This window comes from Triticum urartu, chromosome 3 (genome assembly GCF_003073215.2).
Source record: "Triticum urartu cultivar G1812 chromosome 3, Tu2.1, whole genome shotgun sequence".
Taxonomy (NCBI): Eukaryota; Viridiplantae; Streptophyta; class Magnoliopsida; order Poales; family Poaceae; genus Triticum; species Triticum urartu.
Genome location: NC_053024.1, coordinates 23,730,533 through 23,747,418, shown reverse-complemented (window position 1 = coordinate 23,747,418; position 16,886 = coordinate 23,730,533). Strand labels below are relative to the sequence as shown.

General features: G+C 49.2%; 1 protein-coding gene across 1 annotated transcript; it reads right to left on the bottom strand.

Moving 5' to 3' along the window:
* Positions 1 to 1,128: 1,128 nt before the first annotated feature.
* Positions 1,129 to 1,831, bottom strand: LOC125547758 (non-specific lipid-transfer protein 4.1-like). Its single transcript, XM_048711540.1, has one exon. The coding sequence runs from the start codon at positions 1,736 to 1,738 to the stop codon at positions 1,391 to 1,393; it is 348 nt and encodes a 115-aa protein (XP_048567497.1). The 5' UTR covers positions 1,739 to 1,831; the 3' UTR covers positions 1,129 to 1,390.
* Between the last annotated feature and the right edge of the window lie 15,055 nt (positions 1,832 to 16,886).

Here is a 16,886-nt window from a genome sequence, read left to right as displayed (position 1 = left end):
GAAATACCAACGCAATTTCAATTGACATCACTTACCGCGCCACATGCATGCCGGCCTGGCGCACGCAGCGGCCGACATTGATGTCATGATGTGACAGGAGGGAGGGAGGGCGGCGCAGACCGACGTGACCTCTTGATAGCTACCGCTTCAACGCCAACGCAGGGTCCCGAGGAACCAACTCCGGTCGTCGTGCCGCATTGAAGTGGACAACCCCTTCGCCTGGCCAGCGCCGCAGCTCTTTAAATTATGCGTCGGCAGCGCACATAGCCGCAGTCCCCCTCCCTGAGCACTGGCCCCTCCCCTCCCCGTTCTCTGTGCCTAAGCCCCTCCCCCCCCCCCTTCGACCCAAGCTCAGGCGATTCCAAAGTACTGGTGCTCCGCTCCGGCAGACGTAGTAGGTGGAAGCTCCTCCTCCGATGGTTCTTGGTGTCGCCGCCCACACTCTCCTATCCCGTCAGCATCCACGGATGCTAGCTCCCCCACCAACTAGGAGATCGTCGTCTCCTCCGGTGACGAGGAGGACCAGGCAACGCCCCCGCAGCCACATGAGCCACCGTTGTAGCCGCCCCGACCCCACAAGGAGGCTGCTCTGACGGACGATATATTGTACGTCAGAGCGAGATAATGACGGAGCGGTCGCTCCGTATAGACTGCTCCGTACATGGGGCCCTCTCCTGCATCGTCGGAGCGTATGAAGGTGGATCCGCTGTCCCCGCCACGCCACCACGTCAAGTCCAAGCCGGCGTCCCCAAGCCACGCTTCTTCAATGAAGCAGGAGCCAACCCCTCCCCGGCACAACTGCCGCATCCATATCGGACATTGCATGGTGAGGAGCCGGCCTCGCCCTCACACCACCGCGGCATCCTGATCAGACGCCGGGTCAAGGTGGAGCCCCTGTCCCCGCCATGCAGCCGGTTTGATAGAATTTCGTGAGGTTGGGTCGAATTGTTGGCTGGTTGCATATGGCTAGCATTGGATGGCGTTCCCTGCCCGCAGACGGATGCGGGAGAAAATTTCCGGGTTGCATTTGAGATGCCTTATAATTAAAACCCGTAAGAGGTCCTATGCATTCACTTTATTTTCATCGTCTCTCACGGTTGTTATGTGGAGTAAAGTACCTGGGAGAAATAATAATAAGTACAATCCACATACTAGAAGTGTACATGGTACAACGTACAAGAAAGTCTCGTGTCTCCTCAATGGGAGTGAAAGTAAAAAGCAACAATAGTACGACAGTGGCCGGCCATTGAAAGCTGGCTCAGCGTACGCACTCCTTTCTCCCTCACATGGAGATCAGGTCAGAGCGTTTATTCGTATGTATTTCTGACTTAAGCATACTCAGAAACGTCGGATGGCGCGATATGCGGCAGCTATGGTGGGCAGTGGTTGATTAGCGAATAGTAGAGCAGTCGAGGGATGGGCTGATGGCGTATGGGATGCTGACGCTGCATTTGGAGGGGATGTCGGCGGCCTTGCCAGCGTTGAGCCCACCAGCAGCGCTCTTGATGCAGTTGAACGTCGTTTTCTTGTCAGTGGTGCTCCGCACTGCGCCCGCAAGTCTCCTGACGCCGCTGCAGCAGGCCGCAGACGGGTTGGCACCGTTGCCTCGTGCATAGGAGATGCAGGGGCTCAAGGCGGAGTTCACCTGACCGCATGAGATGGCCGCGTCGGTGGCTATGAGGAGCATTGTCGCCACCAGGGCGACCAGCACGAGCCGAGCAACTGCAGCACGGGCCATCTCGATCTAGATAGCAATAGTAGTGGTGGTGAGCTCTGCTGCAGAAGATGAGATGACTAGATTTTCTAAGTGATTATACTGGTGATGAGTTTCGTAGAGGGGTGCATGGGCTTAAATAGGGCTTTGAACCAACATGGTACCACCTACTGTGTCCAGATGGATAAATCCGATTAGTGGGAGTCAGAACATAAATTTTTGTTGTTGGATGTTAGATTCGGTTGATGGATATATTAATACGTTTTGGAGAGGGTTGGATGTTGTATTCGGCATGTGATGGATGGACCAGGCATGCATGTGTGCATTCTTGCAGTGGAGTGTGGTCGATTCGTGGCTTCGTGCACGGCTGATTAATAGCGACATGTACTCTCAAAATCACCGATCCTGGAGTAGTTGATCAATAATTTGGTGAGCTCGACTAGGGAACTACACCATATGATGACGCAGGTGGTCGTGCACTGTCGGCGATCAACTACCTTGCCTTACATTGTCCCCTTGTCACAGTTTAACATTCATTGCTGCCATATCATGAGCTACATTTTAACTAGTATTGATTTAGATTATATGAAGACAGTATCTTTCAGGTAAATTTGCCGTGTATCATGATGCTGCCAAGTATTGCGTCCACAGAGATAAATCTGATTGGTGTTAGCCAGTGCATAAATTGTGGTCGCTGTATGTTGGAGTCGGTTGCGGGGTATTAATTAATTTTGGAGACGGTTCGATGTTGGGCTCGGCGGATGGATCGACCAAGCATGCCTAGCGGTGGAGTATGCTTGATTAGTGCGTGAAGGGAAGATTAGTAACGCCATGTACTCTCACAATGATCGACCGTGGAGTCGTTGGGTGCATTAACTTGGTGAGCTCGACGACTGATCTAGCTATACCAATCTGTTGTTGCATGTGGTCGTGCAGTGCTGGCAATCAACCACCTTCCTTACTTTGTCCAGCTTATGGTTCATTGATGTCATATTAAGAGCTAGTATATTTTAATCATTAATTTAGTTTATATGAAGAAATGTCTTTGGAGTATTATGTATGACACGGCGAACCGTATTTTGCTTCGGCGTTCCTAAATATCAATTTTATTATGCAAGTGGCTTTGGTGCATCCGGGTCCTATGCGGCAACGCTGAAGCGGAATATGGTTGCGCCATGCCGCTGCTATCTTTGGTTGTATGCTCCACAAGTGGAGCCATTAGGGATGAAGTTGGAGAGGTCTAGCACTACTGACGGATCCAGGCGCATCGAACCATTCGACGTGTCACCATTGCAAAGTCTCGATCGATATACACAGTTGGGCATCTCCAACGGCGACTCTCAAGTCACACGTACACATACTTTTGAACCGTACTGTTCGGACCATGAAAACAATCCAACACGGTGCTATATCGGTTCGCAGGGCTGTCCGGACCATGATTTTCCTGCAAACCAGAATCAAACGTGGATGGGTTTTACGGAATTCTGGACATAAGAAACGATGAAATTTGATGCTGCTGGCCCACCCAAAAAGAAGGCGGAGCCCATGCTTTTGTAGCAACCCACACTGTTTCCGCCCTAAAATCCCCTACTCCCTTCACTCAATTCCCACCCTTTTCTCCCACCCTCTACATCCTTCCGCCACCGACGCATGGAACCTACGGAGAACCTATTGGAGATGGAGGTGGCGGCAGATGTGCAGGAGGATCCGAGCATCATGCTTGCTCGGAAGATCAGCTCGGCCACGCGGCAAACTCGCCGCGTCAAAGTGAAGGCCGCAAAGGAAGATAAGCTCAAGAAGCGGATGGCCGCCGGTGGTCGTGGTGCTGGCATCCGGGGTGGTGGTCATGGCAAACGTGGCGGACGCCGCGGCGAAGGCCAGGGTGCCCAGACAGGCGCGCCAATAGTACATGTGTAGCCGTGGCCGGAGCCTTACAAGTCTTTGTACTTCTATGCCTCCAAGCAGCCCGAGACCGCCGCCGGGACGGTGCCTTACATGGTCGAGGTAAACGTGGAGCCACTCTTCTCCGAGTGTTCTTCGCTGATACTTGTCCGGGCGCGGACGGCGGGCGGGCAGCAGATGGGTGCTCGCACGATGTTCGCTACAATGCCTAGAGCGGGGGACCCAGCGTATGACGGCCCAGACAGGGAGATGCTTGACATCATCCTCGACGGAGGCAAAGGAGGAGAATGTGGCTATGAGGACGGACCAGTGGAAGACTCGGATCCCACCTAGTCTGGCAACTACGTGTAACAGCAAACCTACACCCAAACGGGCACGCAACTGTCTTACACACAGACTGGCATGGGCACACAACGACAACACCATTTTGCGCGCTGGAAAGAAACAATAGGATGAGGGTGAGGAGGAGGAGGAGGAGGAGGACAGCGAGATCCGGATGATACAACCGGCGATTTGAAGAAGAAGGGTAGAGGAGAAAGCTTCAACAAGCAGGAGGACGAGCTGTTGTGCGATGAACATGTTAGGTAGCCTTCCACATCAAAAATTCTGTTTTTATCATTTACCTACTCGAGGACATGCATGAATTAAGCTTGGGGATGCTGATACATCTCCAACGTATCTATAATTTTTCATTGTTCCATGGTGTTATATTATCATTCTTAGATATTTTACAATCATTTTATAGCACCTTTATATCATATTTTGGGACTAACCTATTGACATCGTGCCCAGTGCCAATTCATGTTTTTTGCTAGTTTTTTACTTAGTAGAATATCAGTACCAAACGAAGTCCAAACGCAGTGAAAGTTTTGGAGATTTTTTCTAGACCAGAAGACACCGTACGGGCCAAGAAAGTGCCAGAGGGGAGGCCCGTGGGCAGCACAACCCACCAGGGCACGCCCAGGAGACTAGGCGCGCCCAGGGCGTGTGCCGCCCACCCCCACGTAGTCCCCCTGCACCGCCTCTTTACCCTATAAATTACCAAATATTCCAGAAACCCTAGGGGATCCGACGAAACACAATTCCAGTAGCCGCAAGTTCCAGAACCACGAGATCCAATCTAACACCGTCACGGAGGGGTTCACTAGTAGAAAACAGGGCTTTGGTCCAGGACGGCTCAGCCCATTAGTCCCGGTTCAGTCCAGAACCGGGACCAATGTGGGCATTGGTCCCGGTTCATGAGCCCAGGGGCAGTAGATGCACCATAACGTCGAACAATGCGGGCGGGAAGTACATCTCAAGCTCGCATAGTATCACCACGATCTCTTCCTGTAGCCTTCTGAGTTGCCTCACGCCAACAGACTTCCGAGAGATGACGTCGAAAAAGTTGCATAGGCCAAATAGGGTTTCACGGACGTGCGCGTCCATGATCCCACGGATTGCAACTGGAAGTATCTGCGTCATCAGCACGTGACAGTCGTGAGACTTCATCCCACTGAACTTCTGCTTCGCTGGGTCTAGGTATCTGCTTATCTTCACCGCGTAACCGTAAGGAAGTTTTACTCCTACGAGGCAGGTGAAAAACTGCTCGATCTCCTCCTGACTTAGAGTGAAGCATGCGGGAGGGTAGTCATTTCCGGTCTTCTTGGTCTTTTTGCCTTTGTGACGACTTTCCGTGTCCTGCTTCGCCTCATCATCATATATAGCGTGAAGCTCCTGCCTAATGCCCATTGATTTCAAGTCTGCCCTTGCTTTCGGCCCATCTTTGGTCCTCTCTGGCATGTTGAGCAGGGTACCAAGCAGACTCTCGCACACGTTCTTCGTGATATGCATGACATCAAGGCTGTGAGGCACACGGTGGATCTTCCAGTATGGCAAGTCCCAGAAAACAGACCTCGTTTTCCATACCTTCAGCAGCGGCTCTGGCGCCTTTCGCTTCTTTCCCGGCTCTGGCGCCTTTTGCTTCTTTCCCGGCAGTGGGAAGTCATTCCAATTTTCCAACAACTTGCCTATTTCCTCGCCGCTCCTCGTACGCGGGCGTCCTTGGGGTTCGGTTTCACCATCGAATAGATCCTTGCGTTTTCTCCACGGGTCATCGTCGCGAAGCCACCTTCGATGTCCCATGAACACGGTTTTCAAAGACCCAGGATCTCTATCTAGCTGGCGATACGTTGTGTCATCCATGCACCTGACGCATCCAGAAAATCCATGGACCACCTGCCCCGCGACATATCCGTAACCGAGATAGTCGTGCACCGTCGTGAGCAGCGCGGCTCTCATAGGGAAATATTCTTTCTCTGCGGCGTCCCATGTATTGGCTGGCGTTTTCCACAGCGTGTCAAGCTCCTCTTTGAGCAGCCCCAGATACAGATTGATGTCGTTCCCTGGTTGTTTTGGTCCTTCAATTAGCATACTCATGTGAATGTACTTCCTCTTCATGCACAACCAGGGGGGAAGGTTGTACATCCACACAAACACAGGCCAGGTGCTATGTGTGCTTCTCTGGCTGCCAAATGGATTGACTCCATCGGTGCTCGCGCCCAGCACGATGTTCCTTGGATCGTTCCCAAATTCTAGGTCTTCGAAGTTCAACGCTTGCCACTGGCTCGCATCCTTAGGGTGACTCGGCATCTTGTCTTTTTTATCTATATCCGGATCATTTGCGTCATCTTCTCGCTTCTGCTCCTCCCTATCCGCGTGCCAACGCAGGAGCTTTGCTACATTAGGGTCTGCGAAATACCGCTGCAGACGAGGAGTGATCGGAAATTACCACACCACTTTTCAAGGAGCTTTCTTCCTCTTCTTGTATCGAGTGACGCCGCACACCGGACATATGGTAGACTCCGCGTGCTCGTCCCGATAAATGATGCAATTGTTCATGGACACATGATATTTCACGTGCGGTAAATCCAGAGGACACACGATTTTCATCGCCTCCTCCAAACTGGTCGGGCACTTGTTCCCCTTGGGAAGACGTTCGTGCCAGAATGACATGTTCTCGTCGAAGCATGCGTCGGTCATTTTGTGTTTTACCTTCATCTCCAGAGCCATGAGCGTTACTTTCAGGCGGGTATCCTCGGTCCTGCATCCTTCATACAATGGAGTAACCGCGCCTAACTCAAGTTGATCCATCTTGGCTTTCTCTCAGGCAGCAGCTCTTGCGTTATCCGTCTGCTTGAGAAGCAGCTCTTGAATATGAGGGTCCTGCACCCAGCCCATCGATGGTTCAGCATCGTCTGCTCCGCCGGCATCATCATCTTCATGATCATGCCCGTCGTCTACTCCGGCATCTTCCTCATCATCATGTCCTGCATCTTCTACATGATGATTGTGTACAGCATCACCATCGTGATCATCTCCTGGGGATTCTTCGTCTTCTCGCCCACCCGAGCCGCGGTGGTTGTCTTGCTTCCCTTCCTCATTTCTTGCCCGGCCCCCATGGACGACTTCGTAGTCATCTTCATCACCTTGCCACCGATAGCCATCCATGAAACCACGCAAGAGCAGGTGGTCCCGCACCTGCCCGGATTCCGGGTCCGCAATAAGGCTCTTCAGCTTGCATCTTCAACACGGACATCTTATCTCCGTCTCGTTCTTTTGAAGCATCTCGGCCTTCGCGGACCTCAAAAACCTATTCACGATGCCTTCGGTCATCATGCGGACCATGGTCGCCTGCGGGGTAGAGCAAAACGATATTTTAGAACCAAGAAAAAATTTGGCATGACTTTCCCTAAAAATAGGACCAAAAAGAATGCTTAATGCCAAAATTCTCGCCGAAACGGAAATGAATCAACATTCCGGCAAAATATTGGCAACTATCGCATTTGAAATACCGGTACACCTCCAAACACAAACACATATGCAACACCACAAACATATGCAACACCACAAACATACATAGATCTAGCTAGGCCATAAAAAGTGCATGTGCACATTGTTGTAGGGAGAACAACATAAATATAGCTTCCCCCCTTACTTACCTATCAAAACAAGGTAATTTAACCACTTAAATTGAATGAATCTATGGTGGAAATGAGGTGAAAAAGAGGAGGCACCCGAGACAAGGAGGAGGTGGAGAGAATGAAGTGGGGAGAAAGTGAGTGTGGGTAGGAGAGGCTGTCCAAAATATCTTGTTGCTGCCCACTTACTAATGGCGCACCAACTCTAAATGCGCCATTAGTAATCCAGGTTACTAATGGCGCACCTTCTGGTGGTGCGCCATTAGTAGTTTTGCAAAAAAAACATACTAATGGTGCACTGTCCCACAGTGCGCCATTACTAGTTTAAACTAGTAATGGCGCACGGTGGTACAGTGCGCCATTAGTAGTTTTGCAAAAAAAGGGAATAAAAAATATAATAAAAAAACAACATTGGTGGCGCACTTTCCGGCAGGTGCGCCATTACTAGTTACAACTAGTAATGGCGCACTGTGTCTGGATGCACCATTAGTATGTTTGGACAGGCGCACTAGTTAAAAAAAAATTTGATACTAATGGCGCACCCTGGGCCAGGTGCGCCATTAGTAGTTTCAACTCTAATGGCGTATCAGAAGGTGGTGCGCCATTAGTATATACTAATGGCGCACCGCTTGTCTGGTGCGCCATTAGTGTCAATCCCATCTATAGCCCTTTTTCTAGTAGTGCGTGTGCCATTGGTCCCGGTTCATCTGGACCTTTTGGTCCCGGTTGGTGGGATGAACCGGGACCAATGGACCTCGCTCCTGGCCCACCACCATTGGTCCTGGTTGGTGGCTTGAACCGGGACCAAAGGCTCCCCTTTAGTCTCGGCTCATGCCACCAACCGGGACCAATGAGGTGCCTATATATACCCCTCGCTTGCGAGCAGAGCACCACAGTGCTTTGTTTTTCTCTGGCCGGGGGGGAGAGGGCTTGGTGGTGCTCTAGCTCACCTCCTATGCACACAAGGTGTTCGATGGAATGCCCGAGCCACACTACTTAAGCTTTCTCCTCTCCAAGCTCCATTTTCCATAATATTTGTCGAGGTTTAGCGGTCCATCACGCCCCATCCCCGTCTTCACCGCCGTCGATCACCCGCGCCGAGCTCATCGCCGGCACCACCGTGGTGAGCCTCTTGTTTTATCTTCTTTCTGAAAGGAAAAATATTCTTACTTGTATGTTTACATAGATACTTGTATTATTTTCTTACTTTTATTATTGCATCTTATATAGTGCGATGGTTTTGGTATCCGCCCCCATCGGCCCTCGTCCTGTCTATGATTCGGATGTGGTATATATATTATCTTTATAACTATTGGTTCATTTATTGTTTATGAAAATTATGCCGACCAACGTGACATAGATTTTATTTGTGTAGGATGTATGTGAATCGAAAATGCCAACCGACCCTATCGTCGAGAGGTTAAATTTAGTTGAAGAAGAAAAGAATTTGTTGAAGGAAAAAATAAAAAAAATTGAGGAGGAGAAGATGATATTGGAGTTGCATGTTGCGGATGTCGTCGATGATCACAAGATCAAGATGGATGCAATGTGCTTGAAGATTAGAAAGATTAGAAAATATGCCATTCATACCGAGGCTTGGTATCATTATGCCGTTCGATCAATTGTTACCTTGGTTGCGATTATGATCGCATTGTTTTTCGCATTGAAATGTTTTACATAGTTTCAATGTATGGTTTAATTAATTAGATGCTCTGGAGAGCTATATGTTGTTAGATGAGAACTATGTATGCACTTTGATTTTAATGTGATGATGAACTTCTATTAATTTGGACACTTAATTATATATAATGCACGCAGATGAACCGGCAATGGATGTACGGTGACAGACACACCCGCGAGTACATTAAGGGCGTGCATGAGTTTCTCGAAGTGGCTGAGGCAAACAAGCAGAATGATTTTATGTGTTGTCCATGCACTGAATGTGGGAATACGAGGTCTTACTCTATCCGGAAAATCCTTCACTCCCACCTGCTTTACAAGGGTTTCATGCCACACTATAATGTTTGGACGAGGCACGGAGAAATAGGGGTTATGATGGAAGACGGCAAAGAAGAAGAGTACGATGACAACTATGTGCCCCCTGAATACGGTGATGCTGCAACGGGGGGAGCTGGTGAAGATCAAGAGGAATCAGACGATGTGCCCAATGATGCTGCAACGGGTGAAGCTGCTGAAGATCAAGAGGAACCAGACGATGTGCCCGATGATGGTGATCTTCGCCGGGTCATTGTCGATGCAAGGACGCAATGCGAAAGTGAAAAGGAGAAGCTGAAGTTCGATCGCATGTTAGAGGATCACAAAAAAGGGTTGTACCCCAATTGCGAAGATGACAACACAAAGCTCGGTACCATACTGGAATTGCTGCAGTGGAAGGCAGAGAATGTTGTGGCTGACAAAGGATTTGAGAAGCTACTGAAAATATTGAAGAAGAAGCTTCCAAAGGATAACGAATTGCCCGACAGTACATACGTAGCAAAGAAGGTTGTATGCCCTCTAGGATTGGAGGTGGAGAAGATACATGCATGCCCTAATGACTGCATCCTCTACCGCGGTGCATACAAGGATCTGAACGCATGCCCGGTATGCGGTGCATTGTGGTATAAGATCAGACGAGATGACCCTGGTGATGTTGACGGCGAGCCCCCCAGGAAGAGGGTTCCTGCGAAGGTGATGTGGTATGCTCCTATAATACCACGGTTGAAACGTCTGTTCAGAAACGAAGAGCATGCCAAGTTGATGCGATGGCACAGTGAGAACCGGAAGAAAGATGGGAAGTTGAGAGCACCCGCTGACGGGTCGCAGTGGAGAAAAATCTAGAGAAAGTACTGGGATGAGTTTGCAAAGGATCCAAGGAATGTATGGTTTGCTTTAAGCGCGGATGGCATTAATCCTTTCGGGGAGCAGAGTAGCAATCACAGCACTTGGCCCGTGACTCTATGTATGTATAACCTTCCTCCTTGGATGTGCATGAAGCAGAAGTTCATTATGATGCTAGTTCTCATCCAAGGCCCTAAGCAACCCGGCAACGAAATTGATGTGTACCTAAGGCCATTAGTTGAAGAACTTTTACAGCTGTGGAATGGAAACGGTGTACGTACGTGGGATGAGCACAGACATGAGGAATTTAACCTTAAGGCATTGCTGTTCGTGACCATCAACGATTGGCCCGCTCTCAGTAACCTTTCAGGACAGACAAACAAAGGATACCACGCATGCACGCACTGTTTAGATGACACTAAAAGTATATACTTGGACAAATGCAGGAAGAATGTGTACCTGGGCCATCGTCGATTTCTCCCGACCAACCATCAATGTCGAAAGAAAGGCAAGCATTTCAAAGGTGAGGCAGATCACCGGAAGAAGCCCGCCATGCGCACCGACGATCACGTGCTTGCTATGGTCAATGATTTACACTACGTAATCTTTGGAAAGGGTCCCGGTGGACTAGCTGTTCCGAATGGCGCTGAGGGACACGCACCCATGTGGAAGAAGAAATCTATATTTTGGGACCTACCCTACTGGAAAGACCTGGAGGTCCGCTCCTCAATCGACGTGATGCACGTGACGAAGAACCTTTGCGTGAACCTGCTAGGCTTCTTGGGCGTGTGTGGGAAGACAAAAGATACACCTGAGGCACGGTAGGACCTGCAACGTTTGCACGAAAAAGACGGCATGCCTCCGAAGCAGTATAAAGGTCCTGCCAGCTACGCTCTTACGAAAGAAGAGAAAGAAATCTTCTTTGAATGCCTGCTCAGTATGAAGGTCACAACTGGCTTCTCGTCGAATATAAAGGGAATAATAAATATGCCAGAGAAAAAGTTTCAGAACCTAAAGTCTCATGACTGCCACGTGATTATGACGCAACTGCTTCCGGTTGCATTGAGGGGGCTTCTACCGGAAAACGTCCGATTAGCCATTGTGAAGCTTTGTGCATTCCTCAATGCAATCTCTCAGAAGGTGATCTATCCAGAAATCGTACCAAGGCTAAGGAGTGATGTGGCGCAATGTCTTGTCAGCTTCGAGCTGGTGTTCCCACCATCCTTCTTCAATATCATGACGCACGTCCTAGTTCATCTAGTCGACGAGATTGTCATCCTGGGGCCCGTATTTCTACACAATATGTTCCCCTTTGAGAGGTTCATGGGAGTCCTAAAGAAATATGTCCGTAACCGCGCTAGGCCAGAAGGAAGCATCTCCATGGGCCATCAAACAGAGGATGTTATCGGGTTTTGTGTTGACTTCATTCCTGGCCTTAAGAAGATAGGTCTCCCTAAGTCGCGGTATGAGGGGAGACTGACTGGAAAAGGCACTCTTGGAAGAGACACAATAATATGCAGGGACGGATATTCTTGGTCTCAAGCACACTACACAGTTCTACAGAACTCTACCTTGGTGACCCCGTATGTTGATGAACACAAGAACAGTCTGCGCTCCAAACACCCGGAGCAGTGCGACGACTGGATTACATGTGAACACATCAGGACTTTCAGCAGTTGGTTGGAAACACGTCTCAGAGGTGACAACACTGTTTGTGATGAGTTGTACTTGTTGTCCAGGGGACCATCTTTGACTGTATTGACTTACAAAGGATACGAGATAAATGGGAATACATTTTACAGGATCGCCCAAGATCAAAAGAGCACCAACCAAAACAGCGGTGTCCGCTTTGATGCAGCAACCGAGAGCGGAAAGGACACATATTATGGTTACATAGTGGACATATGGGAACTTGACTATGGACCTGATTTTAAGGTCCCTTTGTTTAAGTGCAAATGGGTCAATCTGTTAGGCAGCGGGGTACAGGTAGACCCACAGTACGGAATGACAACAGTGGATCTGAAAAATCTTGGGTACACTGACGAACCGTTCGTCCTAGCCAATGATGTGGCACAGGTTATCTACGTGAAGGACATGTCTACCAAACCGAGAAAAAGGAAAGATAAGGAAGCGAATACATCATACGATGAGCCAAAGCGCCACATAGTTCTTTCAGGAAAAAGGGACATCCTGGGAGTGGACGGCAAGACAGACATGTCTGAAGATTATGAAAAGTTTCATGAAATTCCTCCCTTCAATGTCAAGGCTGACCCAAGCATCCTGATAAACAATGAAGATTATCCATGGTTACGGCGCAATAAGCAAATGACACAAGCGAAGAAAAAGTGAAGACTTTCTCCCGCAACTTTGTAACACACGAACATGCTACCATTGTCCGTTTTGTACATGCACATGCTATGTGGGTGAAATTATGATACCATCCCAACTTTCAACTTTTTTAGAGTTCATTTGAAATGCTTTCATGTCTTATGGTTCGGCCCTCGTAATACCATGACCATTAGTCCCTGGCCCATGCCAACTTTCAACTTTCAACTTTCTAAAACTAATGGCACTAACAGAAAGTTTATAATTTTTCTCCTCGCCCCTGGCCCATGACCATTAATCCCGGTTTGTGCCACAAACCGGGACTAAAGGGTTGGTCCTCGTTGCGGGCAGAGTTTAGTCCCACCTCGCCAACCGAAGGGGGCTCACACCGGTTTATAAGCCCTTCCCTCTCTGCCTTGTTGAGCTCCTCTCAAAGTGAGAATATATGCCTTAATAGAGAAAAGTTTAACCTAAATTCATAGTGAATTTCTCTGAAATTCATAGAAATTTACTAGGAATTTAGGTTGAATTTTCTCTATAAGCGCATCTATTCTAATTTTTTTAGTAAGTTAATCACAAACTTGTGATTCAAACAATTTTCAAAGAATTCAAATTTTTTAACTATTCAAATTTGAAAACTAATGGCACCAACAAAAAGTTTATAATTTTTCTAAAACTAATGGTACTAACAGAAAGTTTATAATTTTGCTAACCTAAAAGCAAACAGAATTAAAAATTAAAGCAAAAAACAAAAGAAAATAAATAATGCAAAAAACAAATCAAAAAACAGGAAGAAACTATTTTTATAGTAAAGTTAATCACAAAATAAAATAAATAAAGCAACAAAGAAAACTAAAAAACTAAAAAAGTGTTTTCAAATTTGAAAACTAACGGCACTAACAGAAAGTTTATAATTTTTCTAAAACTAATGGCACTAATATAAAGTTTGTGATTTTCCTAACCTAAAAGCAAACAGAATTAAAAATTAAAGAAAAAAGCAAAATAAAAAAAATAATGCAAAAAACAAATCAAAAAGACAGGAAAAAACTATTTTTATAGTAAAGTTAATCACAAAATAAAATAAATAAAGCAACAAAGAAAACTAAAAAACTAAAAAAGTATTTTCAAGTTTCAAAACTAATGGCATTAACAAAAAGTTTATAATTTTTCTAAAACTAAAAGCATAAAGAATTAAAAAATAAAGCAAAAAACAAAAGAAAATAAATAAAGCAACAAAAAACAAAAAAAATGCCACCTACTGGGCCACCACGGCCTGAATACGACTAGAAACCCTACCATGGGCCAGGATTCAGGCCCGCAGCAGGCCCAGTAGGCCCACAGGCATTGCCGTGACAAATTAGGCCCGAAAGCCTGCAGTTGAGAGGAGCTCGGGAGGGTGGGTGCAGCAGCGCTTATAAACCACTCCCGAGCCCTCTCAACTAGCGAGGTGGGACTAAACTTTTGGGCGCGGGGCAGCACAAGGCCATTGGTCCCGGTTGGTGGCATGAACCGGGACCATAGGTGTGCATTGGTACTGGTTCGTGCCACGAACTGGGACCATTTCTCTGCGTATATAAGGTAGCACTTGTGAAAATTTCGCCAACCGCTCCCATTCCCCCCCGACGCCCCCAGGCCGTTCGTCGTCGTCGTCGCCGCCCCGAGCCCGTCGTCGCCCGCTCCTCGTCGCCGTCGCCCCGCGCCGCCGCAGGCCTTCTCCCTGTCGCTGCGTGCGCCGTCGCCGGCCTCCTCCTTATCGCTGCGTGCGCCATCTCCGGCCCCCTCCCCGTCGCCCCGCGCCGCGTCGCCGGCCTTCCCCGCGCCGTCGCCGGCCTCCTCCCCGCCCCCGGCCTCCTCCCCGTCGCGCCCCTAGTGAGCTCCCCCTTCCCATCGATCCCTGTCGCTCTGACCATCGCCGCCGCCGCCGCTGCTCTCTGTGTGTGATAAAAATTTTCATATGTGTATGTATATGCTCATATGTATTTGGATTTGGCTATGTATGTATGTATATGCTCATATGTATGTATGTATGTATATGCTCTCTGTATATGGATTTGGCTATGTATATGCTCTCTGTATATGCTCATATGTATGTATGTTCATATAGGATTTTTTCTATATATGAATTATTTTTTTGTTCATGGATATATGCTAAAGAAAACGAGGGGGGTGATAGATGATGATGAGGGGTCGAGAGGGGGATGAGAGGTCGAGAGGGGTCGAGGGGAGAAAAAAATGTTATCAGGGACGAGGGTCGTCGAGGGGTCGAGAGAGGGACGAGGGGTCGAGAGGGGTACGAACCGGGACCAATACTCTGTGTATATAAGCAGGACTTAGAAAGAAGAAGAGGAGAGGAAGAAGAGGAGAAATAAATAAGAAGAAGAAAAAAGAAGAAAAAGAAGAGGAGAAGAAGAAAGGAATAGTGGAGAAGAAGAGAAAATAGAATATATTCTATTTTCTCTTCTTCTCCACTATTCCTTTCTTCTTCTCCTCTTTTTTTTCTTCTTTTTTTTCTTCGATCTTCTCCTCTAGCTATTCCTTTCTTCTTCTCCTCTTTTTTCTTCTTCTTCTTCTTCTTCTTCTTCTTCTTAATTTTTATCGGGAACGAGGGTGTCGAGGATCGCCGAGGGGTCGAGGGTCGGGAACTAGGGTAGAGGGTCGAGGGTCGTTAAGGGGTCAAGGGTCGAGGGTTTCAGGGTCGAGGGTTCGAGGGTTCTATAGGGTCGAGGGATCGAGGGTCGAGGGTTCCAGGGTCGTCTAGGGGTCGAGGGTTCCAGGGTCGTCGAGGGTTCGAGGGGTTTGAGGACCTCTAGCTTGACCACCCTACCAGTGAAGGGGAGACTCGGCTGGGGTCTGCTCTGAAGAATCCATGCCTATGGCGGAAGGGGCTCATCAACCTTCCGAACTGGACGCCTCCGCCTCCTCCTCCTCCTCCGGCAAGTCAGGGCACTCCGCGTCCTCCACCGCCTCCTCCTCCGGCGAGTGACGATCAGGGCCCTCGGTCGGCTCCTTCTCCGGCGCGTGGCGGAACTCCGCCTCCTTCTCCGCCTCCGCCGGCGCGCCCGAGCAGCCAGCCTCCTCCTTCTCCGCCTCGTCAGCAAGGGCGGAAGAGACCCGCCGCCGCTCCGGCAGCTGCTCCGGCGCGTCGTAGTGTTGGGGAACGTAGCAATAATTCAAAATTTTCCTACGTGTCACCAAGATCAATTTATGGAGTCATCTAGCAACGGGGAAGGAGTGGATCTACATACCCTTGTAGATCGCGCGCGGAAGCGTTCAAGAGAACGGGGTTGATGAAGTCGTACTCGTCGTGATCCAAATCACTGATGATCCTAGCGCCGAACGGACGGCACCTCCGCGTTCAACACACGTACGGAGCAGCGATGTCTCCTCCTTCTTGATCCAGCAAGGGGGAAGGAGAGGTTGATGGAGATCTAGCAGCACGAAGGCGTGGTGGTGGAAGTAGTGGGATTCCAACAGGGCTTCGCCAAGCGCTGCGGGAGGAGGGAGATGTGTCATGGGAGGGAGAGGGAGGCGCCAGGGCTTAGGTATGGTTGCCCTCCCTTCCCCCCACTATATATAGGTCCAAGGGAGAGGGGGGGGGCGCAGCCTTGGCCCTTCCTCCAAGGAAGGGTGCGGCCAAGGGAGGAGTCCCTCCTCCCAAAGGCACCTCGGAGGTGCCTTCCCCCTTTAGGACTCTTCCTCTCCCTTGATTCTTGGCGCATGGGCCTCTTGGGGCTGGTGCCCTTGGCCCATATAGGCCAAGGCGCACCCCCTACAGCCCATGTGGCCCCCCGGGGCAGGTGGCCCCACCCGGTGGACCCCCGGGACCCTTTCGGTGGTCCCGGTACAATACCGGTGACCCCGAAACTTGTCCCGATGGCCGAAATAGCACTTCCTATATATAATTCTTTACCTCCGGACCATTCCGGAACTCCTCGTGACGTCCGGGATCTCATCCGGGACTCCGAACAACTTTCGGGTTACCGCATACTAATATCTCTATAACCCTAGCATCACCGAACCTTAAGTGTGTAGACCCTACGGGTTCGGGAGACATGCAGACATGACCGAGATGACTCTCCGGTCAATAACCAACAGCGGGATCTGGATACCCATGTTGGCTCCCACATATTCCACGATGATCTCATCGG